At 45.9% G+C, this 17083-nt stretch overlaps 1 protein-coding gene across 3 annotated transcripts in view; it reads right to left on the minus strand.

Moving 5' to 3' along the window:
* Dgcr8 (DGCR8 microprocessor complex subunit) overlaps nt 1–16766 on the minus strand; it is a 33414-nt gene extending 16648 nt beyond the window's left edge. Inside the window, exons 1-10 of one of the 3 annotated variants that reach the window (XM_032899903.1) lie at nt 16627–16766; nt 12011–12238; nt 11239–11912; nt 10636–10795; nt 8402–8544; nt 8003–8285; nt 6604–6801; nt 6303–6404; nt 5395–5493; nt 1964–2046 (exon numbers count right to left, since the gene is read on the minus strand). In XM_032899903.1, the coding sequence (XP_032755794.1) occupies nt 1964–2046; nt 5395–5493; nt 6303–6404; nt 6604–6801; nt 8003–8285; nt 8402–8544; nt 10636–10795; nt 11239–11904 (1734 nt within the window). In that variant the 5' untranslated portion in view covers nt 11905–11912; nt 12011–12238; nt 16627–16766. Of the gene's footprint in view, nt 1–1963; nt 2047–5394; nt 5494–6302; nt 6405–6603; nt 6802–8002; nt 8286–8401; nt 8545–10635; nt 10796–11238; nt 16464–16626 lie in introns of those variants that run through there. The other 2 variants (XM_032899901.1, XM_032899902.1) reach the window with 2 other exon arrangements.
* Between the last annotated feature and the right edge of the window lie 317 nt (nt 16767–17083).

The raw sequence follows: 17083 nt of genomic DNA on the forward strand, positions 1-17083 counted from the left end.
CTTTTTCTTAGACCGTCACCCCATACATCTTTTCTCTTTTTTCTTATTTTACTACCATCTTCCTTTCCTCACAGTTAAATGTAATTAAGGGTCATAGAATGGCTCAATGGCAAAAGCACTTGTCACATGAGCTTGAGGGCTGGAGTTTCAGTCCCAGAATGCATATAGCGGAAGGAAAGGACCCACTCCTCCGGGTTGTTCTTCTACCTTTCACACATTTATCACAACATGCATGTAACCACACACATACATAACCACCAAAGTAAATAATACATCAATGTAATATAAAAACGGAATTGTTGTTTTTAGAAAAACTGCTTTATTTCGTAGTACAAATGGGGAACATACCCCCAAGAACCCAACAAGACTCTACTAACAAGAACCCCATAAAACTTAAAAGTCTATTTAAATAAAAAAATTTTTTTTTGGTTTTTTGAAACAGGGTCTCACCATATAGTTATTGGAGGCCTAAAACTAATTATGTAATCCAGGATGGTCTCAAACTCAGAGATCTACCTGCCTTTGTATCTCATTTAAATAAATTTACGAGATACTTATCCCGACAGATATGCAAGACGCAGTGTAGAAACACAAGAACCCTGAAAAGCCAAGGCAACACAATTCCTAAAAATGTTCAGGATTCCTTCATAATAGAATCCAAAGATAACAAAAGGGTTCAAAGGACTCAAAAGTCTGGTTTTAAAATGACCAGTGACAACTGAACAGGCCCGGGTAAGCACCATGCCGCTGGAGCTTTGAGCTGTGTCCCAGGCGCTGGCTGGGTAGCACCGTGTTTCAGCATCGCAGAGATCGGCCAGAACCACCAAGGAGACTTAGATGTGGCCAAGAGCATGATCTACACCACCAAGGAGTGTGGAGCCCACTGCACTAAGTTTCAGAAGAGTGAGTGCCCTGGAGAAACAATACTTCGAAGCACTCGTGGGGGAAGACATACAGGAAGCACAAACATCTAGAATTCAGCCACGACCAGTACAAGGAGCCGCAGAACTATGTGCAAGAGATTGACACCTTCTTCACTGCCTCTGGCATGAACAAGATGGCAGTTGAGTTTCTGCATGAACTGAATGTTCCCTTTTTCAAAGTTGGATCTGGGGACACTAACAATTTTCCCTATCTGGAAAAGACAGCCAAGAAAGGGCGTTCTATGGTGATCTCTAGCGGGATGCAGTCAATGGACATCATGAAGCAAGTCTATCAGATCATGAAGCCCCTGAATCCCAACTCCTGCTTCCTCCAGTGCACCAGTGTGTGCTCACTACAGCCGGAGGATGCCAGCCTGCGCGTCATCTCGGTGAGCACAGTGAGGTCTCACTGACCCAGCTCCTCTGAGACAGTGGGGCCTTGGCTGCTTGCTCATTCACAGTGCTGGGGACTGAGCCCTGGGCATGGCACACCAGCCCGGCTCTACCACTGAGCTACAGCCCTAGCCCTAGCCTCTCTTATAACAAAATTCTAACCAACCATGGAGCACTTTATAATTTACAGATCCTGTCATAAGTGTGACAGAAGCAAATTAAACCCAGGAAGCCAAGGAAATAGACATTCCAAAGAAGGGAACTGAAATTTAAAATTTATAACAATAAAAAATAAATAAAATGACCAGTGGCCACAAGAAAATTAGAACAAACAAGAAATCAATTTAAAACCAAGATTAAATTATTTTGCTATGAACAGCTGTAAAACCACATTTATCCTAAAAGATTTTAGATAGTTGTAACAACAATCTCAATCTTATACACTCTAGATTCATTCCCATCATAGATCTACGTATGTAACATGTACAAGCGAAGGGGTAAAACTCCTCAAGACTTTCTCCTGTCTTCACAAAGGTAAGTGAGCTCCTCTCACAGGCTAATGATTATACCCTTTACATGGTGCGCAATCTGGTTGAGGCAATGTACGGTAGGTGCAGCTCCCAGGAAAACAAGATCCCCACACTCACCTCCAGTTCCTCACTGTCTTTAGGCTTCTCCTCAGAGGTCTGTTTAACAAAGTCAGGGATGAGAATTTCCAGTGTAGCTCGGGCTAAAAAAAGAAAAAGTCTGAGGTGAGGGGAGCCCAAAAGAAGACCATGTGTGATGCCCAGTCAGCAGTGATCCTACATGCTGGCGCCCACACTTGTAGCCAAAGGCAGCAACAGCACGTTAAAAGGTAGAATTATGAGGGGATAAAGAACAAGTGCCTCGTGGAAAAGGGATGGTGAGGTGATACAAGTTTTGCATGCCAATTTTACCAAGGGAGGAACTTACATCTCCATCTGTGTTTTTAGAGAAGTCAAGTTGAAGTTTATAAAAAATAAGGGCTTGGTAAAACCTGCACGGAAGGAGGACTGACAACAGGCCGCTATGGACCACAATACATGGAGAGCTACTGAGAACAGGTAGATGGGCATATCTAAGGAACTCTGGAAGAACCATGTGTAAGGATCATGAACAAGCCACTACCTGTCACAATGGGAGAAGAACACATACAATAGGCCACGGACTAATTGCTGTCTGGTCCAGCACAACATTGTTGGTAAGACATTGCAGCAAAATATAAGTTTGTAATAAAGACAAAACAGTGCAGAGTGAGTAGCTGAAATATGGGTGGAGGCACAAAGTCCAGAACATAGACTGGTAATCTTGTCAAGAATATCTTAGGATAAGCCTGAGGGGGTTTCCATTCGTCTGCCAGGTCCTATCTGTTCAAAGACAATCTGCTGAACTGAAAAGTCTTTTTAGACTAAAACCATCTAAAATGTATAGACCAGCTCAGTGGCAGACACCTTGCATGTGAGGACCTGGTTCAATTCCTAACTCTGCATGAGTAAGTTAGCAAAATAGGTATCAGGACATCTTGGAGACTGAGGCAGAATATATAAGCTAAGGCCAACTGAACAGAGGACAGCCAGTAACTTGATACAGAAAGGCTTATTGTCCTCTTCAACGGCTACTTTAAAAAAAAAAAAAAACAAAAAACCAGAGAAACTGATTCTTAGAAGTAGAAACCCCCCCCCCCCCCCAACTCCAAGACCCAGTGAGACTGAGAAAAATGACCTATCTCTTGTTCTGTACAGAGACCAGTTCTGGAAGACAACAATCTCATAGGATAAAGCTCAAGAATGGCCCTATATATGCCAGGGCCAGAAGTATACCTAACACAAATCTACAATATACTCCACTGCTCAGAAGAACCCAATAAGCTGGTCACAGTGGCTTGCTGCAAAAATGCTGTCTAATAGAGGCAGAAGGCAAAGATAGAGTACGGTGGGTCTAAAACAAAACATCTTGGGATGAACATTGTGTGCGATGACTGTCTAATCCCTAATTTCAAGTCTGAAGGACTCAGAAAATAATCTATACAAATATCAAAACCCCTCAAGATGGTGATAGCATACAATCTGTCTTTTCTCTTAGCATGCCCACATTTTGCTGTTTAAAAACAAACTTGAATGCCAGGTGTGGTGTTGCATGCTCTAGCCCCAGCATTCAGAGACCCATCTCAAAAAACCAAAACCAAAAATAAAAAAAACACTTGCATGTGCCCCACATGGTCCAGTTAGCTCTAAGCACACCCAAATCTGCATTTGTCTGGAGCAAGAATAGAAAACACTAACTCTGCTGTTACTCAGTAGAAAGAGACTCTCTAGTGTAAAGACTCATTTTAAAATAAAAATCAATTGTTTTTGAGACATATCCCTAGTTGTCCTGGAACTCACTCTGTAGACCACGCTGGCCTCGACCTCAAAGAGATCTGCCTGTCTCTGTCCCCAAATGGTGTGATTAAATGTGTACCACACACACTCTGCTAGAATATTAGTTATATGTACATGTATGTGCAGAAGCCAGAGACATTAGTAGGCTGCCGCACAAGGGTTCTGGGAATTATGGAGATTTAAATGATAATGCCCTCCCACCCCTCAGTCTCCAGGTTTTGAGTGCTTAGTCCCTAGGGGGTGGAACATTTTGGAGGCCTTGTGGTTTGAGGCTTCAAAAGCCCACACCATCCATTCCAAGTTAGCTCTCTCTCTTTCTCTTTCTGCCTCAGACCTGTGGCTGCAATATAAATTTTAAGTTACTGCTCCAATGCCTGCCTGTTGCCATGATGGTCGTGGACTCTCTGAAACCACAGCCCCAAGCAAATGCTTTATTCTAAAGCTGCCTTGGGGTTGTGGTACTTTGTCACAGCAGTAGGAAAGTAACTAAGACAGGAACCAAACTTGGTTCCAGTAAAAGAATCCTACATGGTCTTAACTATTGAGTCATCTTTCTAACTCAACTCTTTTTATTCTCTTAGTTTAAATCATTTATAATAAGCACATAATTATTATATTTTGTCCTTGATGGTACAAGAGATCTAACCTGCTGGAGAGATGGCTCAGCAGTTAAGAGCACTGACTGCTCTTCCAGAGGTCCTGAGTTCAATTTCCAGAACCACATGGTGGCTCACAACCATCCGTAATGGGATCAGATGCCCTCTTTAGGTGTGTCTGAAGATAGCTACAGTGTACTCATATACAATAAATAAATAAAAAATAAAATCTTAAAAAAAAAAAAATCAGATCTTAGTTTTAAGACAGCATTGCTCTATAGCCAAGGCTAGCCTGAAATTCACAATGGTCCAGTAGCAGCTTCTAGGTACTAAGATTATAGTCATTTACTGTAAACTACTCTTATGTTTTAAAAATCAAAGTAGAGGGCAGAAGAGCTGACTCAATAAGGGTGAAAGGAATTTCAGGTTCTGGTTTGATCTTCAGCACCCATATCAAGTGACTCACAACTTCCTTTAATTGCAAATTCAAATGATCTAATGTCCACTTCTGGCCTCTGAGGGCACCAGCATACCAAGTAGTATACACACACACACACACACACACACACACACACACACACACACACACACACACACACAAAAACCTTTTTAAAAAAAACACCTTTAAAAATAAAATAGGTAACATGAATAAATGTCTTACCTATACCCATAAAAACCTACAAGCATTATTCAGGCCCTTGCTAATCAGAGATGAAACCCAGCATGTAGCGTGTCTCTGGGATACCAAATGTGATGTTTAATACTAATTACCAACTTCTGGGCAAGCCTGTTTTGAATATCTAACTTAAGTCAGCCTCTGAGGCATACTTGTAGAAGAATATCTAGATATGATAAACTGAGGTGGGAAAACCCACCTTAATTACCATTCCAGGGGCTTGAGGTCCTGGGCTGAACAAAAAGGGGAAAGGAAGCAGCAGTACTCACAAGCTCCTACACCATGCCTTTCCCACCAGAATAAACGGATGAGCACAACAAGCCCTTCCTTTGAGTTGCTTTTGTAAGGCTATCTTATCACAGCCAACAGGAAAAAGAGCTGATATACCAAGCAAACCACATTACCAGCTTTATTCTTCGCAAGTTTTTTGCTGCTTGCAGTTCCAGATCCGTAAGTCACACCATCAATGGTCACGGAGGCACCAAAAGGCTCACTTGGATTCTCTTAAAATTAAAATTACTGGTTTTAAAACACTTGCCAAAACATTGAAAGCATGCTAACACAAAGTTGGTCAGTCCTGATAAGATACCCCTGAATAAATCATGTTTACGCTTGTCTGAGATGCTAAGACAAGGCTGGAAACCAGACAGCAAAGGGCACAGATGGGAAAGTTGAAGAGTAAGGGGCACTATGGGAAATTATCCAAAGGGGAAGCAGAAGCTGCAGACAGAGCTGCCCAGTACAGGACAAGGTGGGGATGAGGTTTCTGGAAGACAAACAGGACCGCCAAGAATAGCAAAGCATAGGATCAAGGACAACTGAGAAACAGCCACCCTACTCCCCAAAATAAGTGATCCCAGGTCTCAGCTCCCAGGGCAACCACACTGGCATTCATAAACTGTTCAGAAGAAACCACAGAAGACAGAGCTGGCAACAAGTGTGGTAAGATCAAGGCTTCTTCATCATTGGAGGATGGGGACACAGGACAGGAAAATTGGGAAAGAACTCAAGCACAGCAGAAAGGTCTTTATTACAGACTGTTCTTAACAACAGTCAGAAGCCACCAAGGCAGACCAGAGAAGACAAGAAAAGGCAAAGAGGAAAACTGGGACAAACTCAAAGGGAAAAGCTGAGCAATCTCCCCTCTAAAGACAAGGATCACTGACATGAGAATAAGACCCCTCCTGCACTACACTTCTCTCTCTCCTTGCCTTGCCTATCCAACCTAGCAGGCCCAGTGTACTCACTCCCACCTCCAGCCATGACCAAAATGATGTGAGACTCTTCAGGACTAAAATGGGTTTGAACTTACCACATTCAAAGAAATTATAAACAGGGCGGACCTTGAGGACACGCTGCATGTATTCGTGCAGGATGCAAACCTCAGACTTCCCATTGGGATTGATGACAAACTCTGTGACAAAAAGAACTATGTCAGGTAAACTATGTATACCACTGAGTCATTCATTAGGGCTTATCACTATGAACATGGCAGCCTCTGCATTACAAAAAACACACCTTTGCAGTAAGTGTAACTCAAACACAGATTAAGCACATTAAAATGACAGCAACATGTTCCATTTGTTGAGGCCGACAGTACAAGCTGGGCCCACCTTTTTTTGTGGGTGCATCTTGCACAGATAGAGTGATCAGCTTCTGGTTGGCTGGCAGGATGGGCCTCTCTGACTCTGCCTGTTTCCGCTTCATCTCACGGTTGAATTGACGACGTTCAGCCCAAGTCCTGAATTTTTTCACAGTTACTTGCTCAAAGTCAAATCGCTTCTCCAGGTAATTACGAAATTCCTCCAGATCTGTCCAAGGTAGAAAACTACATTATCAGATTTCCAAAGCTAAGAATGTTTTCCTCAGCTCTGTGTAGAATAGCAACGCCATTAAAGAAGTTCAGAATACAAAATACAGATTTTCCTTTCCCCATCCATTTCAAAGGCAAAGAAAGAAAAAAAAAAAAAAAAAAAAAAAAAAAACCAAAACATTAGGTTCTTTTTACAGCTACTTCAAATCATTCTGGCAAGCCTCTTATGGAAAGAATCCTGGGCATCAGTACTTTATCGGGACTAAGATACACAATACAAAAATAATATGGGGAGATTAAAATAAACAAAGCAAACAAACAACCCCACTAGTCTTCAGGCTTTCCCCTTAACGCAAAATGAATTATCGGGGCTGGAAGAAACTAAATAAACACACACACAAAAAAACCAGCAAGCACCTGACTGCCAAGAGCAAATGCCTACCACCTTCTCTGACCATCTCACTTTTGCCTCTGGTTCTTTAAACTCAGTAACAAACCATACCTCATTAGCTCTCCACCTCCCTCAGGGATTCTGCACTGCTACCTCTTCCCAAACCACTTCACATACACACTCAAAAGCAGCTTCCTCTCTCTCTGCACCCCTTCCAGGACGCCTCACAGCAACAGCCTCTAAAAAACCCTAATACTGAAAGCTGCATGTCCTCTTTGGAAGGGATTCAGCAGGTGGGCTGAAGAGCTATGATATCACCAGGGATCTAAGGGACAGAACTAAGCTAAAGGCACAAGATAGAGTGAAAAATACAAGCTATAACCAGACAAATGAAAAACTCAAGAGCACTGCCCAGTACTTGAAAGTCAAAAAAGCAGAAACAAAAGAATGGCAGTTTCTTGGTGCTGAATTTATGACTGCAGGCTCATTCTAAGCACATTAGATAAATTTAAACAAAGTTACATGAGCACACAATACTGAAAGAGCAAGACTTCAGAGGTCATATAAAAACCAGAAAGGCTAGTTGGCACTGACATGTCATCTCTACTGAAGATGTCGGGCAGTCAGATCTGACAGCTGGGGGTTGGGGGTGCACTCATCAAGTTTTCTCTTGGAGGGAGGAAGGGTTTGTCTGGTGTGTATAGGCAAAAGTCCCCTCTCAGATACAACCAGGAGCTAGGATGCACAGCATATAGTAGGAGTAAAACTCAGGTAGCAAGGAGGGAAGAAAGCTCTTAGGAATACTTACCAACTGACTCATCTTTGCACACCTCAACTTTAGCCCTCACTTGTCCCAGGGCTCCAGCAGCTGCCTCAGCACCCAGGGAGTCCTTCTCATCCAGGGACCCTGAGTCTCCACCCAAGGAGTCAGGCTCCTCCAGAGGGAAATCCAGCTCTGCAGAGCGACCCAGGGGCTTGACAGGTGACACTTCTCCACTGGGGGCAAGATCACAGTTTTGCTCTCGTTCCTCGTTGTCCTTCATTTTCTTATAATGCAGACAAGGGATGCTGCTTAGAGGAGGATCATGTTTCTGTAGATAGGACATTGAAACGGGCTATCAGGACACCTCTGAATCTGTCTGACTTTAGTACCAGTAGACAAGCACTGAGACTCACAAGCCTAAATATGAAACAAATGACTCCCTACCCGTATGCTTCCCGTCCCCAAGAAGTAGGGTCTGGACCAGGTGACCACTCGAGACTCTCTGTGCAGGTATACAGGGACTCCAGAGTTATGAAAAGTCATTATCCATCCATCAGGCAATGGCTCTGTAGGTGGACGGCCACGACCTGCACAGAACATAAGAACAATCTGCAATCCCTTTACAAGCACGAGACTGTCAGACAAAGCCTCTTGAACATGTTTTTTGTATTTGTGTGGGTTCTGCCAAGTTTCTATCTGCCTGATAAACCCTAATTGCACCCATAGGATAGTATGTGGAACAAGGTAAGGACTTCTTACATGGAGAACCAATGCCCGAGAAGCCATAAATAGTGTTGTTCAAGGCAAATCCCTACCCTAGCTAGCATTTGCCCCCACACTTGGGGGGAAACAGAACACTGGAATTCTCCTATCTGCCAGTCATATTAACAGGTACTGGAGTGAGTAAACTTTCCTAATAAACTGTAAATGTATCAGCCACTGTTCCTGGTGCATGTCACCAAGTAGTACTACCTTACTACGATATGCCAAACCCTGGGTTTGATTCCATAAACACAGCAAGTTGGAGAGATGGCTCAGCAGTTAAGAGTACCTTCTGCTTTTTTTTCCTTTGGGGGCTGGGTGTTTTTTTCTGGGACAGGGTTTCTTTGTGCAGCCCTGGCTGACCTGGAACTTACTCTGTAGACCAGCCTGTCTTGTGCTGGGATTAGAGGTGTTGGCCACCATCACCTGGCATTCTACATAGCTTTTAAGACACTGCTCCCAATCCTTTCTTTGCTTTATTGGCAGTTTTAAGTACCAGACTTGTTTTTATCTTGCCTCTCTTCAGTGATAAAACTAATATGGGGTACAGGGGTGAGGTGAGGATGAGGTGGAGTTCACAATACCAAAGACTTAACAAAATACCTTAACTAATACCTGTTCTTATAGGTATGAGGAGCATTATGGTATCAAGAAACTAAAGAAAAAATATAAATGAAACCTAAACATGAGGCATCACTTAAAAAGGGGCTACTAACTAAGAAGGGCAGGAGCAACAGTGTGTTGACCAACACTGCACGAAGTGCTCAACAGCAGTCTCCATCAGAGTGTGGACCTAGAGGGAATCCTGCAGGTCAGAAGGACACCCTGGATATGGGTATGCCTTCCAGAAGCCTGACCGGAGGTGAGCTGCTTCACACAAACACTAGGAGAATTCAGAAGCAGCAAACAGAATGTAGGTCTCAGCACAATGTAAGACAGGTTTATCCCAGCCATGCATCTGATTCCTCCTAGGTAAATGAACAAGCCAGAGCCACTGCTGCCCTGTGGAGTCCTAGAACCATGAGAAAAGCACCAAGGTAAAGACCACCTAACTTATTCTTCTCAGAAGCTGTAGCCAAGGGTCACCTGGTCTGAAACTGCCTATCATGGCATCTCCATTGCTTGGCCTACCACAGACATATGCAACAAAATCTGGTATCTAGCCTTGTAGACCCTCCTATCTCCTCAGCAGCTTAAGGAAGGCAACATCTTCATCTTCTCCTCAGGGCCTTAGCCTATGGTCTCTTATGTGCTTAAGCCCTATGTGCCTCTTAACACCTGACTGATCCTGGGATCCTTACCAGAGTAATAGATGCCACTAAGCCAAGTCCACATAAAAGCCCACGTGACCTGTCCTACATTTTCCCTGCACTGGCAACAGAGTCGAGTAACACAACCGTGGGTGTTTCCCAGCGGCTCTCCCGTTCTCCCCAGATGCAGGTGTGCACTCTGCACATCTCCCAAACACTTCTAACCACAGCTCCCACTTGCCCCACAGTGCACGTGCCATGCTGCAGCCCAGTTTCCAGCATCAGTCTGCTTCTGGTGCTTTCCTGATTCACTTGCAACAGAACCAAAACTCAGATGGTAACTATCACCTGCCTACCCCTCAAAAACTGACCTGTGGCCTTGGCCTCCACATCTGCAGGCTACTGGTCTTTCATCCTGGCACACACTGACGCACCCCTGCAAGGGTCCTCTATAGCTCTCTGTGGCTTCCAAGGGATTTGTCAAGCTCTGAACCTGGGTTGTGGTCTGAGTATTTGTGTCCGATTTGTTTTCTTTTCACCTCCCAGGACTATGCTATACTTAAACCCATGTCTCTACCCAGACTGGCACCAGAGAACTCCCAAAATATTCTTAGGAAGGAAAAAGTTCTGGGGCCATGAAGCACTCAGGATGTGTGAGGGACTCACTTTTGAGCACTGTTTTAATCTTGGTCATCATTGGCTGCACACTTGTCTCTCCATCAGACGGATGATCACTGTCTCCACCATATTTTTCCTCCATTCGCCTCTTCTTGGGAGCACAGAGACCTTCTTCTAGTAAAGCATCCACATCATTGTCAAAGTCATCCTGCAAAATAAAGTGTTCAGACCCTACAGCCCTCCGTGCTTCTGTACCAAGGACAAGTTTCACATGTATGAGGGAACACACAGAGGAGCCCCTCAATGGGGACTGAGCATGCCCTGATGGCATCTGACCATCTGAAAAACAAACAGGTTGAAATGACAAGTGACATCAGCACGCCTACTCCAGGAGCACACCCAGCCAAAGAGGCTTTTCAGCAGCATCTGCTGATTCGGGTTGGAAAGAGATAAGGCTCAATGTTAGCCAAACTTCCTACTAAGGAACTTTAGAAATGTAAACTCTTTACATCTTTCTCTTCTCCACATTAATATTTAACCTCACACAGGGTTTTGCTTAGTTTGATTTCCCTGCTTTTAAAAATAAAACCACTTCCAAACCTCTCTTTGGGTTTTGCTCAGAGCCCTCCAGGGAACCGGTCACCAACATACCTCATAGGAGAAATTCAAGGCCTCTTCATCCACTCTGTCTCTTTGAACGATTGCTTTAGCCGTGAACCCGCCTGTTCCTTCTTCATCTAGCTCCAAATTGTCAGTAAAATCTTCTAACTCATCGAGCACTGCATACTCCACTCTCTTTTCCTGATCCAGCTCATTTTCCTCATCCTTCTTATCTGTACTCTCACCCCCTAGGCCTACCCCATTACCAACACTCCCGCCAAAGGGACAAGCATGCACGTCCCCGCAGACAGGACTAAGGAGCTGGCTACATTCAGGCCGAGTGCTGCGTTCTACTCCTGTGTACAGCACCTTCCTGTCCTTACTCCTGCAGCTCTCAGTAAAGCTCACGCTAATCTTTACATCCTTAAGCAACTTAAGGTCAGGGGAGAACTTCCGGACCGCAGGTGCGTGCCGGGCAGTGCGCGGGCTGTGGCCACTACAGTTCGGGTCTATGAGGAGGCGGCCCTTAGAGAAGGATCCTTTGGAGAGAAGAGAAGCTCCGTAGAAGTTGAATGGGTCGTCGGCAGGAGGTTCGGACTGTCCATCACCACCAGAGCCAACGTCCATTACCTCTGCATCACTGGACGTTTGCAGGGGAGGTGGTGGAGACTGTTCATGGGGCAGCACTTGGAAGGGGCAAGCTCGGTTCTCCATCATCGCTTCTCCTGTGGGCTCATGCGGGAGAGGAGAGGGACTCTCATATGTCTCCATATTATGAGCAGTTAAGACTACTTTAAAAGACCAGAGTTTTAAACCACCTTACATAAATCTATACTGCTAACATGCACAAGTCCGTCGAGACCCGGTGCCGTCCTGCCCGCGCTGTACACACTGGCGGTTTAGTCAAGCTGGCCACATTGCTCTTTTCATTAATGTAGACAGCTTTTAGAACCACTGCCTCAATTATTGGAAATCACAATGCACTCAGCTTAAAAGACTGACGTCTAAGTGAGTCTATCTTCATGCCAAAGTGGCACCTTTCTTCTTCCACCTGCAAAGAAATTTAAAAATATCATCACAAATGACAGAAACCTTTTATTTCTCTGGTACCAAGTTAAAAGTCAAATGTTATCAATGGTTTAGTAAAGGGCCAAGATAACACTGCCTTTAAGGAAGCCTTTTAGACATCAGAAAAAAAACTAACTTTAAATTTTAAGTCCTAAATTAAGTATTTTATCAACTATTCATTTTAATCTTTTATTTCAGAAGCACAAAAATACAGTCTTAGAACTCAAAAAGGATTAAGACTAAAATAAAAAGCTAAATCTTCCCACAGCACTCCCATAACCTGGCCTAGTGGGTAAGCAAGCATGCATCCGGAGGTCACCATCTCAGGAACACACGGAGAGTGCATGGCCTCCTTTGGGCCATAAGAGGGACATCGATCCACTCACCTGGAAGGGCTGGGTCATCAGAGGGCGAGTGAGACCCTCAGCTCAACTCTGTGGCACTAGGGACCTCAGAGATATAGCCAGGCACTCTGCTACCCAAGGACCCCCTCTCCTGGGCCCACAACGTGGCACGTGGACAGGACAGTGATGCAGCGTGCTGAGGTCACCAGGAGTGGCAGCATAGATCCATTCCCAGTAGAGGGAGGGTGTCTGTTGGGAAGGGAGCCTGCTAGTATTGGGGGGTAGGTGGGACAACACAGGAGAAAGCTAAAGCCAAGGTAGAAAGGGTTCTGGTTGCCATCTGAAGCCTAGCTCCAGGCTGAGGATAATGAGCTATCAACAGGGAAGTGACTCTCCTTATAAAGAAGACTCACAGCTATACCAGGTATAGGACTGCACCAGATGTTGGGACAGTTCTCCAAAACAAAGATGTGGAAGCAGCTCTGGAGACAATAACAAAGTGTCACGGAATTGTCTATGCTTGCAGACCCTATGGGGGTGGAAAGCAGAAAAAAAAGGAGGTGAAGAAAAAAGCTTCTCTACAGATACACTCTAGCACCCAGGCAGAAGCCTGGAGAGAAGAATAGAGGGTGCTGTAAGCAGCCCTGTCTCACAAGTGCTCAGGCAGGTCACATAACTCTGAAGCCCTGAAGAGGTCTGGGGGAGGAGACCACATGAATTGGTAGTAAAGCACCAAAACCACAAGAGGGAAATAGCAGAGGGGAAAGTATACAATCCTAGGAAACTCTGCTACAGAGGATGCTTGCAGAGGGATGACACAACAAAGACAACCGATCAGCAGAATGCTGGCCACAAAACCAAAGAGCCACAGAAAGAAAGGTTATTGGCAGAAACACATGCACTCACGAATGCACACGCTTACATGCACACTGCCACATCATGCACATGCCATGCACATGCCATGCACACTGTTACAGGTACAGATATACATACATACATACAACCATGCCCATGGGTGACAGCTTGGTTGCACCTACAGTAACTCTTATTCTTAAGACCCCAGAGAGGACAAGAGGACAGAAAACATCAACTGTATAAGCAGCTTACAGTAAAAGGATTGAGTGGGGTGGTTATGCCTTGCTGAAGGTACAACATAAAAGTCAGAGGTTTGTTTAGGTTAAATTAAACCATTTAAAAACTCAGTCTACTCTGAAAGGTGCTACCACAAACAAGAGATAATGACACCATGGCCTACACACAACAGAAGGTCAAACTATACTATCACTTTCTTTCCTATAACTGACAATGGCCTAACAGTTTTTAATTCAGTAGAAATGTAACAAAATACCTCTCCAAAAATGTTCCCATCACAGGTGCTTATGAATGACTAAGAAGAGCAGCAATCACTAAGGAGCCAAAGTTTCCTGGCAACCAAGGACCACTGCAGAGGACAGACTGGTCAGCATACTTGATCCTAACAGTCCACGAATAAGACCAGGACAGTGCCCAGTAGGTGCTTGCAGAGACCTCAGCTAGTCAAACCTGCGGTTTCTGAGGTAGACTGTGCGAATAGTAAGAACACTCCGTAGGCAGAGGTTGGAGTGGTAGATAGGGAAGCATACTGCATGTTAAAAGCAGTGGGCCAGTGAGGAACTATAAAGGATGAAGACAATAAATGAAGACATTGATAAGTGTTAAAGCGGGAAAAGCTTTTTAAAAAATCATAGGTGGAGACCCTGAGGCCCTAGAAAAGGAAAGCAGACATCTTGCAGAAGCAGGCAAACTGTCTAGCTCTTGAACCCAGCGTCAGGCAGTCTTAGGTGTGTTTCTTACCTCCCCTCTGAAAACTTATTCATTTATCAACTATTTGCTGAATGCCGTCCTTCCAAAAGGCACACACATCATTTATGTGTGTTAAGCACAAAGCAGACAAAACACTTGCCCCACAGAGCATATCAGTGTGAGAGATGGATAATAACAAGAAAAGTATCTATGATGTCACATGCTGACAAATATTCTATTAAAACAAAGCAAGGAAAAAAGCTAGGAAGCAGCTTCCAAAAGATTATACAAGGTTCTACAGCCAGCATCCACCTAAAGATGAAACAGATGGAGCCAGGTGGCTACAAGGGTAAAAGGAGGGTGACAGCAGAAGACACTCGAAGGAAAAGCAAAGACCCTGGGGCAGAGCCCTGGTGTGGCCAAGCTAGGGACAGTGAGCTGAGTGAAGCCGACAGGGCTGGGCAACAAGCATTAAGATTTTACATGTTTATCTTGAATAACAGGACACTGCACAGAAGGGGTCAAAACAGTGGGATCACTGATCCATGGGTAACAATGGCAGCCAACCCAGACACAGGCACTGCTGTAAGGATTTTATGCAACTTACTAAGCACTGTGACAGAAAGGTTAAACAACCTGCTCAAGGTTACAAAGCTAGGAAGTGGTACAGCTTCTTTGCCACCCAAACAAACAGGCCTGAGTCTGTACTACCTCAGTTTTATAACATCATACAATTTAAAGAATCACTCTGGGTCCAGAAAAACTAAGAGGGTAAGAGAGGGGATCAAATCAGAGGAAGAATTAAAGGGCTCACAGGGAGCTTGGACAGGACTTTAGGTTGCAGTTTCTTAGCAATGGTCTGCTGTTGGAAACAGGTGGCAAGGCTTCCTAAGAGATGCATGCAGGCCTAAGAGAAGCACCAAGGTGACTTTAGACAGCCATATGGATTGTTCTGGCATGGACTGTGGCTATACCTTAGCTTGGGTCAAACTATTTGGTATCAAAATGAAATGGACAACTAGAAGCAGGAGGTTGGAGATCAGAAGGGAGGGCAGCATTGAAGATAGTGTCATGGAAGATGTCAGAGGAAACTGATATGCAAACTACAAGAGATCACATGGGAGGGAAATGATGACAAGAGAAGGCCAAAACTGGGCAAACCAGTCAAAATCATGTTTCTCAGAAAGTAAAATTCAGACAGCAACTGTGAACTGCCTGCTTCACAACATGCCTGGCAATGCAGGTCAAAGGGTAGCCCTCCTGCCCATCAACCTCACTATTCTTCAGCCAACTGGACCTATGGATGCAGATCTTGATTTGCCAATTAGACTGTGAGCAAGTCAAACCCACAGCTGGCTGCCCTGGACCCTGGCACAGGGTTACCCAACCCATCTGAACAACTCCTACGCGGCCAGTGCTACAGCTGCAGCCTCCTGATCAACCCAAAGGCAGTATGACCTCATCAATTCCTTTGTCACCCTGCAAATCCTATTCTAAACTGACAGGCCGCTCTCACTTGACCAGCCTTTCACTCCCTTCAATTAGTGATGGTTTACAGTGGGAACTGAGCCACTTCCAAGTCTGGGAGTCTAGTTTGAGCCAGCAGACAGTGGGTACCCTAATAGTGATTGGCATACAAGAGTCAACAACCCTACACAGGACATCTCTGCATCCAGCAAGGAGGTACATGCAAGCATGCAAGATGGCAAATCAAATTCCTACCACTAGCAACCCAAATCCACTGGATGATACTACTTGACAGGTACCGCTGTCAACAGGTTGCCACTTCCCATTTATTTCTACAACGTTCATTGTTACTGTAAAACCACATTCTGATAAGCTATCTGACACTTCATCCACGGGTTATTTGGTGGAAACTTGAGAGGTTTCTCGGCTTTTCCAAACAGACAAAACAGGCAGAGTTTAGGGTGTGAGGTGTCCCTGCCCACACCTCTCCCGCCAGAAGGCGAGGCGATGGCTTCAGGCCCACCGCCCAAGGGGCTTCGTTACCAGACCCACAGCACCCTACGTCCGTGATGCCTGGGCTCCGGGCCCGGCCCCCACTGCACAAAGGCCGAGACTCCGCGTGTCCCAGCCCGCCTAGAGCGCCGCGCCCCGCCCCGCCCCGAGCCCCGGCCTGTGGCCTCGCCCGGGAAGGGGGGTGGAAGGAGGGAAGGAAAGGGCGCAGCCTCTCCAGGCCGCAGCGCCCGCCGCCTGCGGGGCGCCCATCGCGCCCCGCACCTACCTGTGGCGCCCGCGACCTGCCCGAGCCGCCCGCAGCCCGACCACAGTCGGCCGACCCTCACCGCCCCGGCGCCGCCGCAACCCGCGAAGGCCTTTGCAAGCTCTCGGCTCTTGAGACCCGCTGCCGCGCGGGCGAGCGGAAGGCGGGCCTTGGCGGAGCGCGACCAATCCCGGCGCACGGCCGCCGCGTATTGGGGGAGCCGGGAGCGGGCTGGGGAAGCCGCCAATCGGCGGCGCGAGAAGCGCGCGGCCCAATTGTAAGGCGCTATGGAGGCCACGTGGGCGGGACCAGCCGCAAACCTTGCACAGCTAACGGCTGTCGCTCCGGGTGGGGCTGAGTTGCGGCCGCGGGGTGCGCCGGGAGAGAGGTGCGTAGAGGCTGCTGGGAGCCGGGGAGCGCGGGAGTGCGGGGAACGCTGGGAGCTGATCTGTGAGCCGGCCTCTGTAGCGCTTTTGAG

Source organism: Rattus rattus, chromosome 4, assembly GCF_011064425.1.
Source record: "Rattus rattus isolate New Zealand chromosome 4, Rrattus_CSIRO_v1, whole genome shotgun sequence".
NCBI lineage: Eukaryota > Metazoa > Chordata > Mammalia > Rodentia > Muridae > Rattus > Rattus rattus.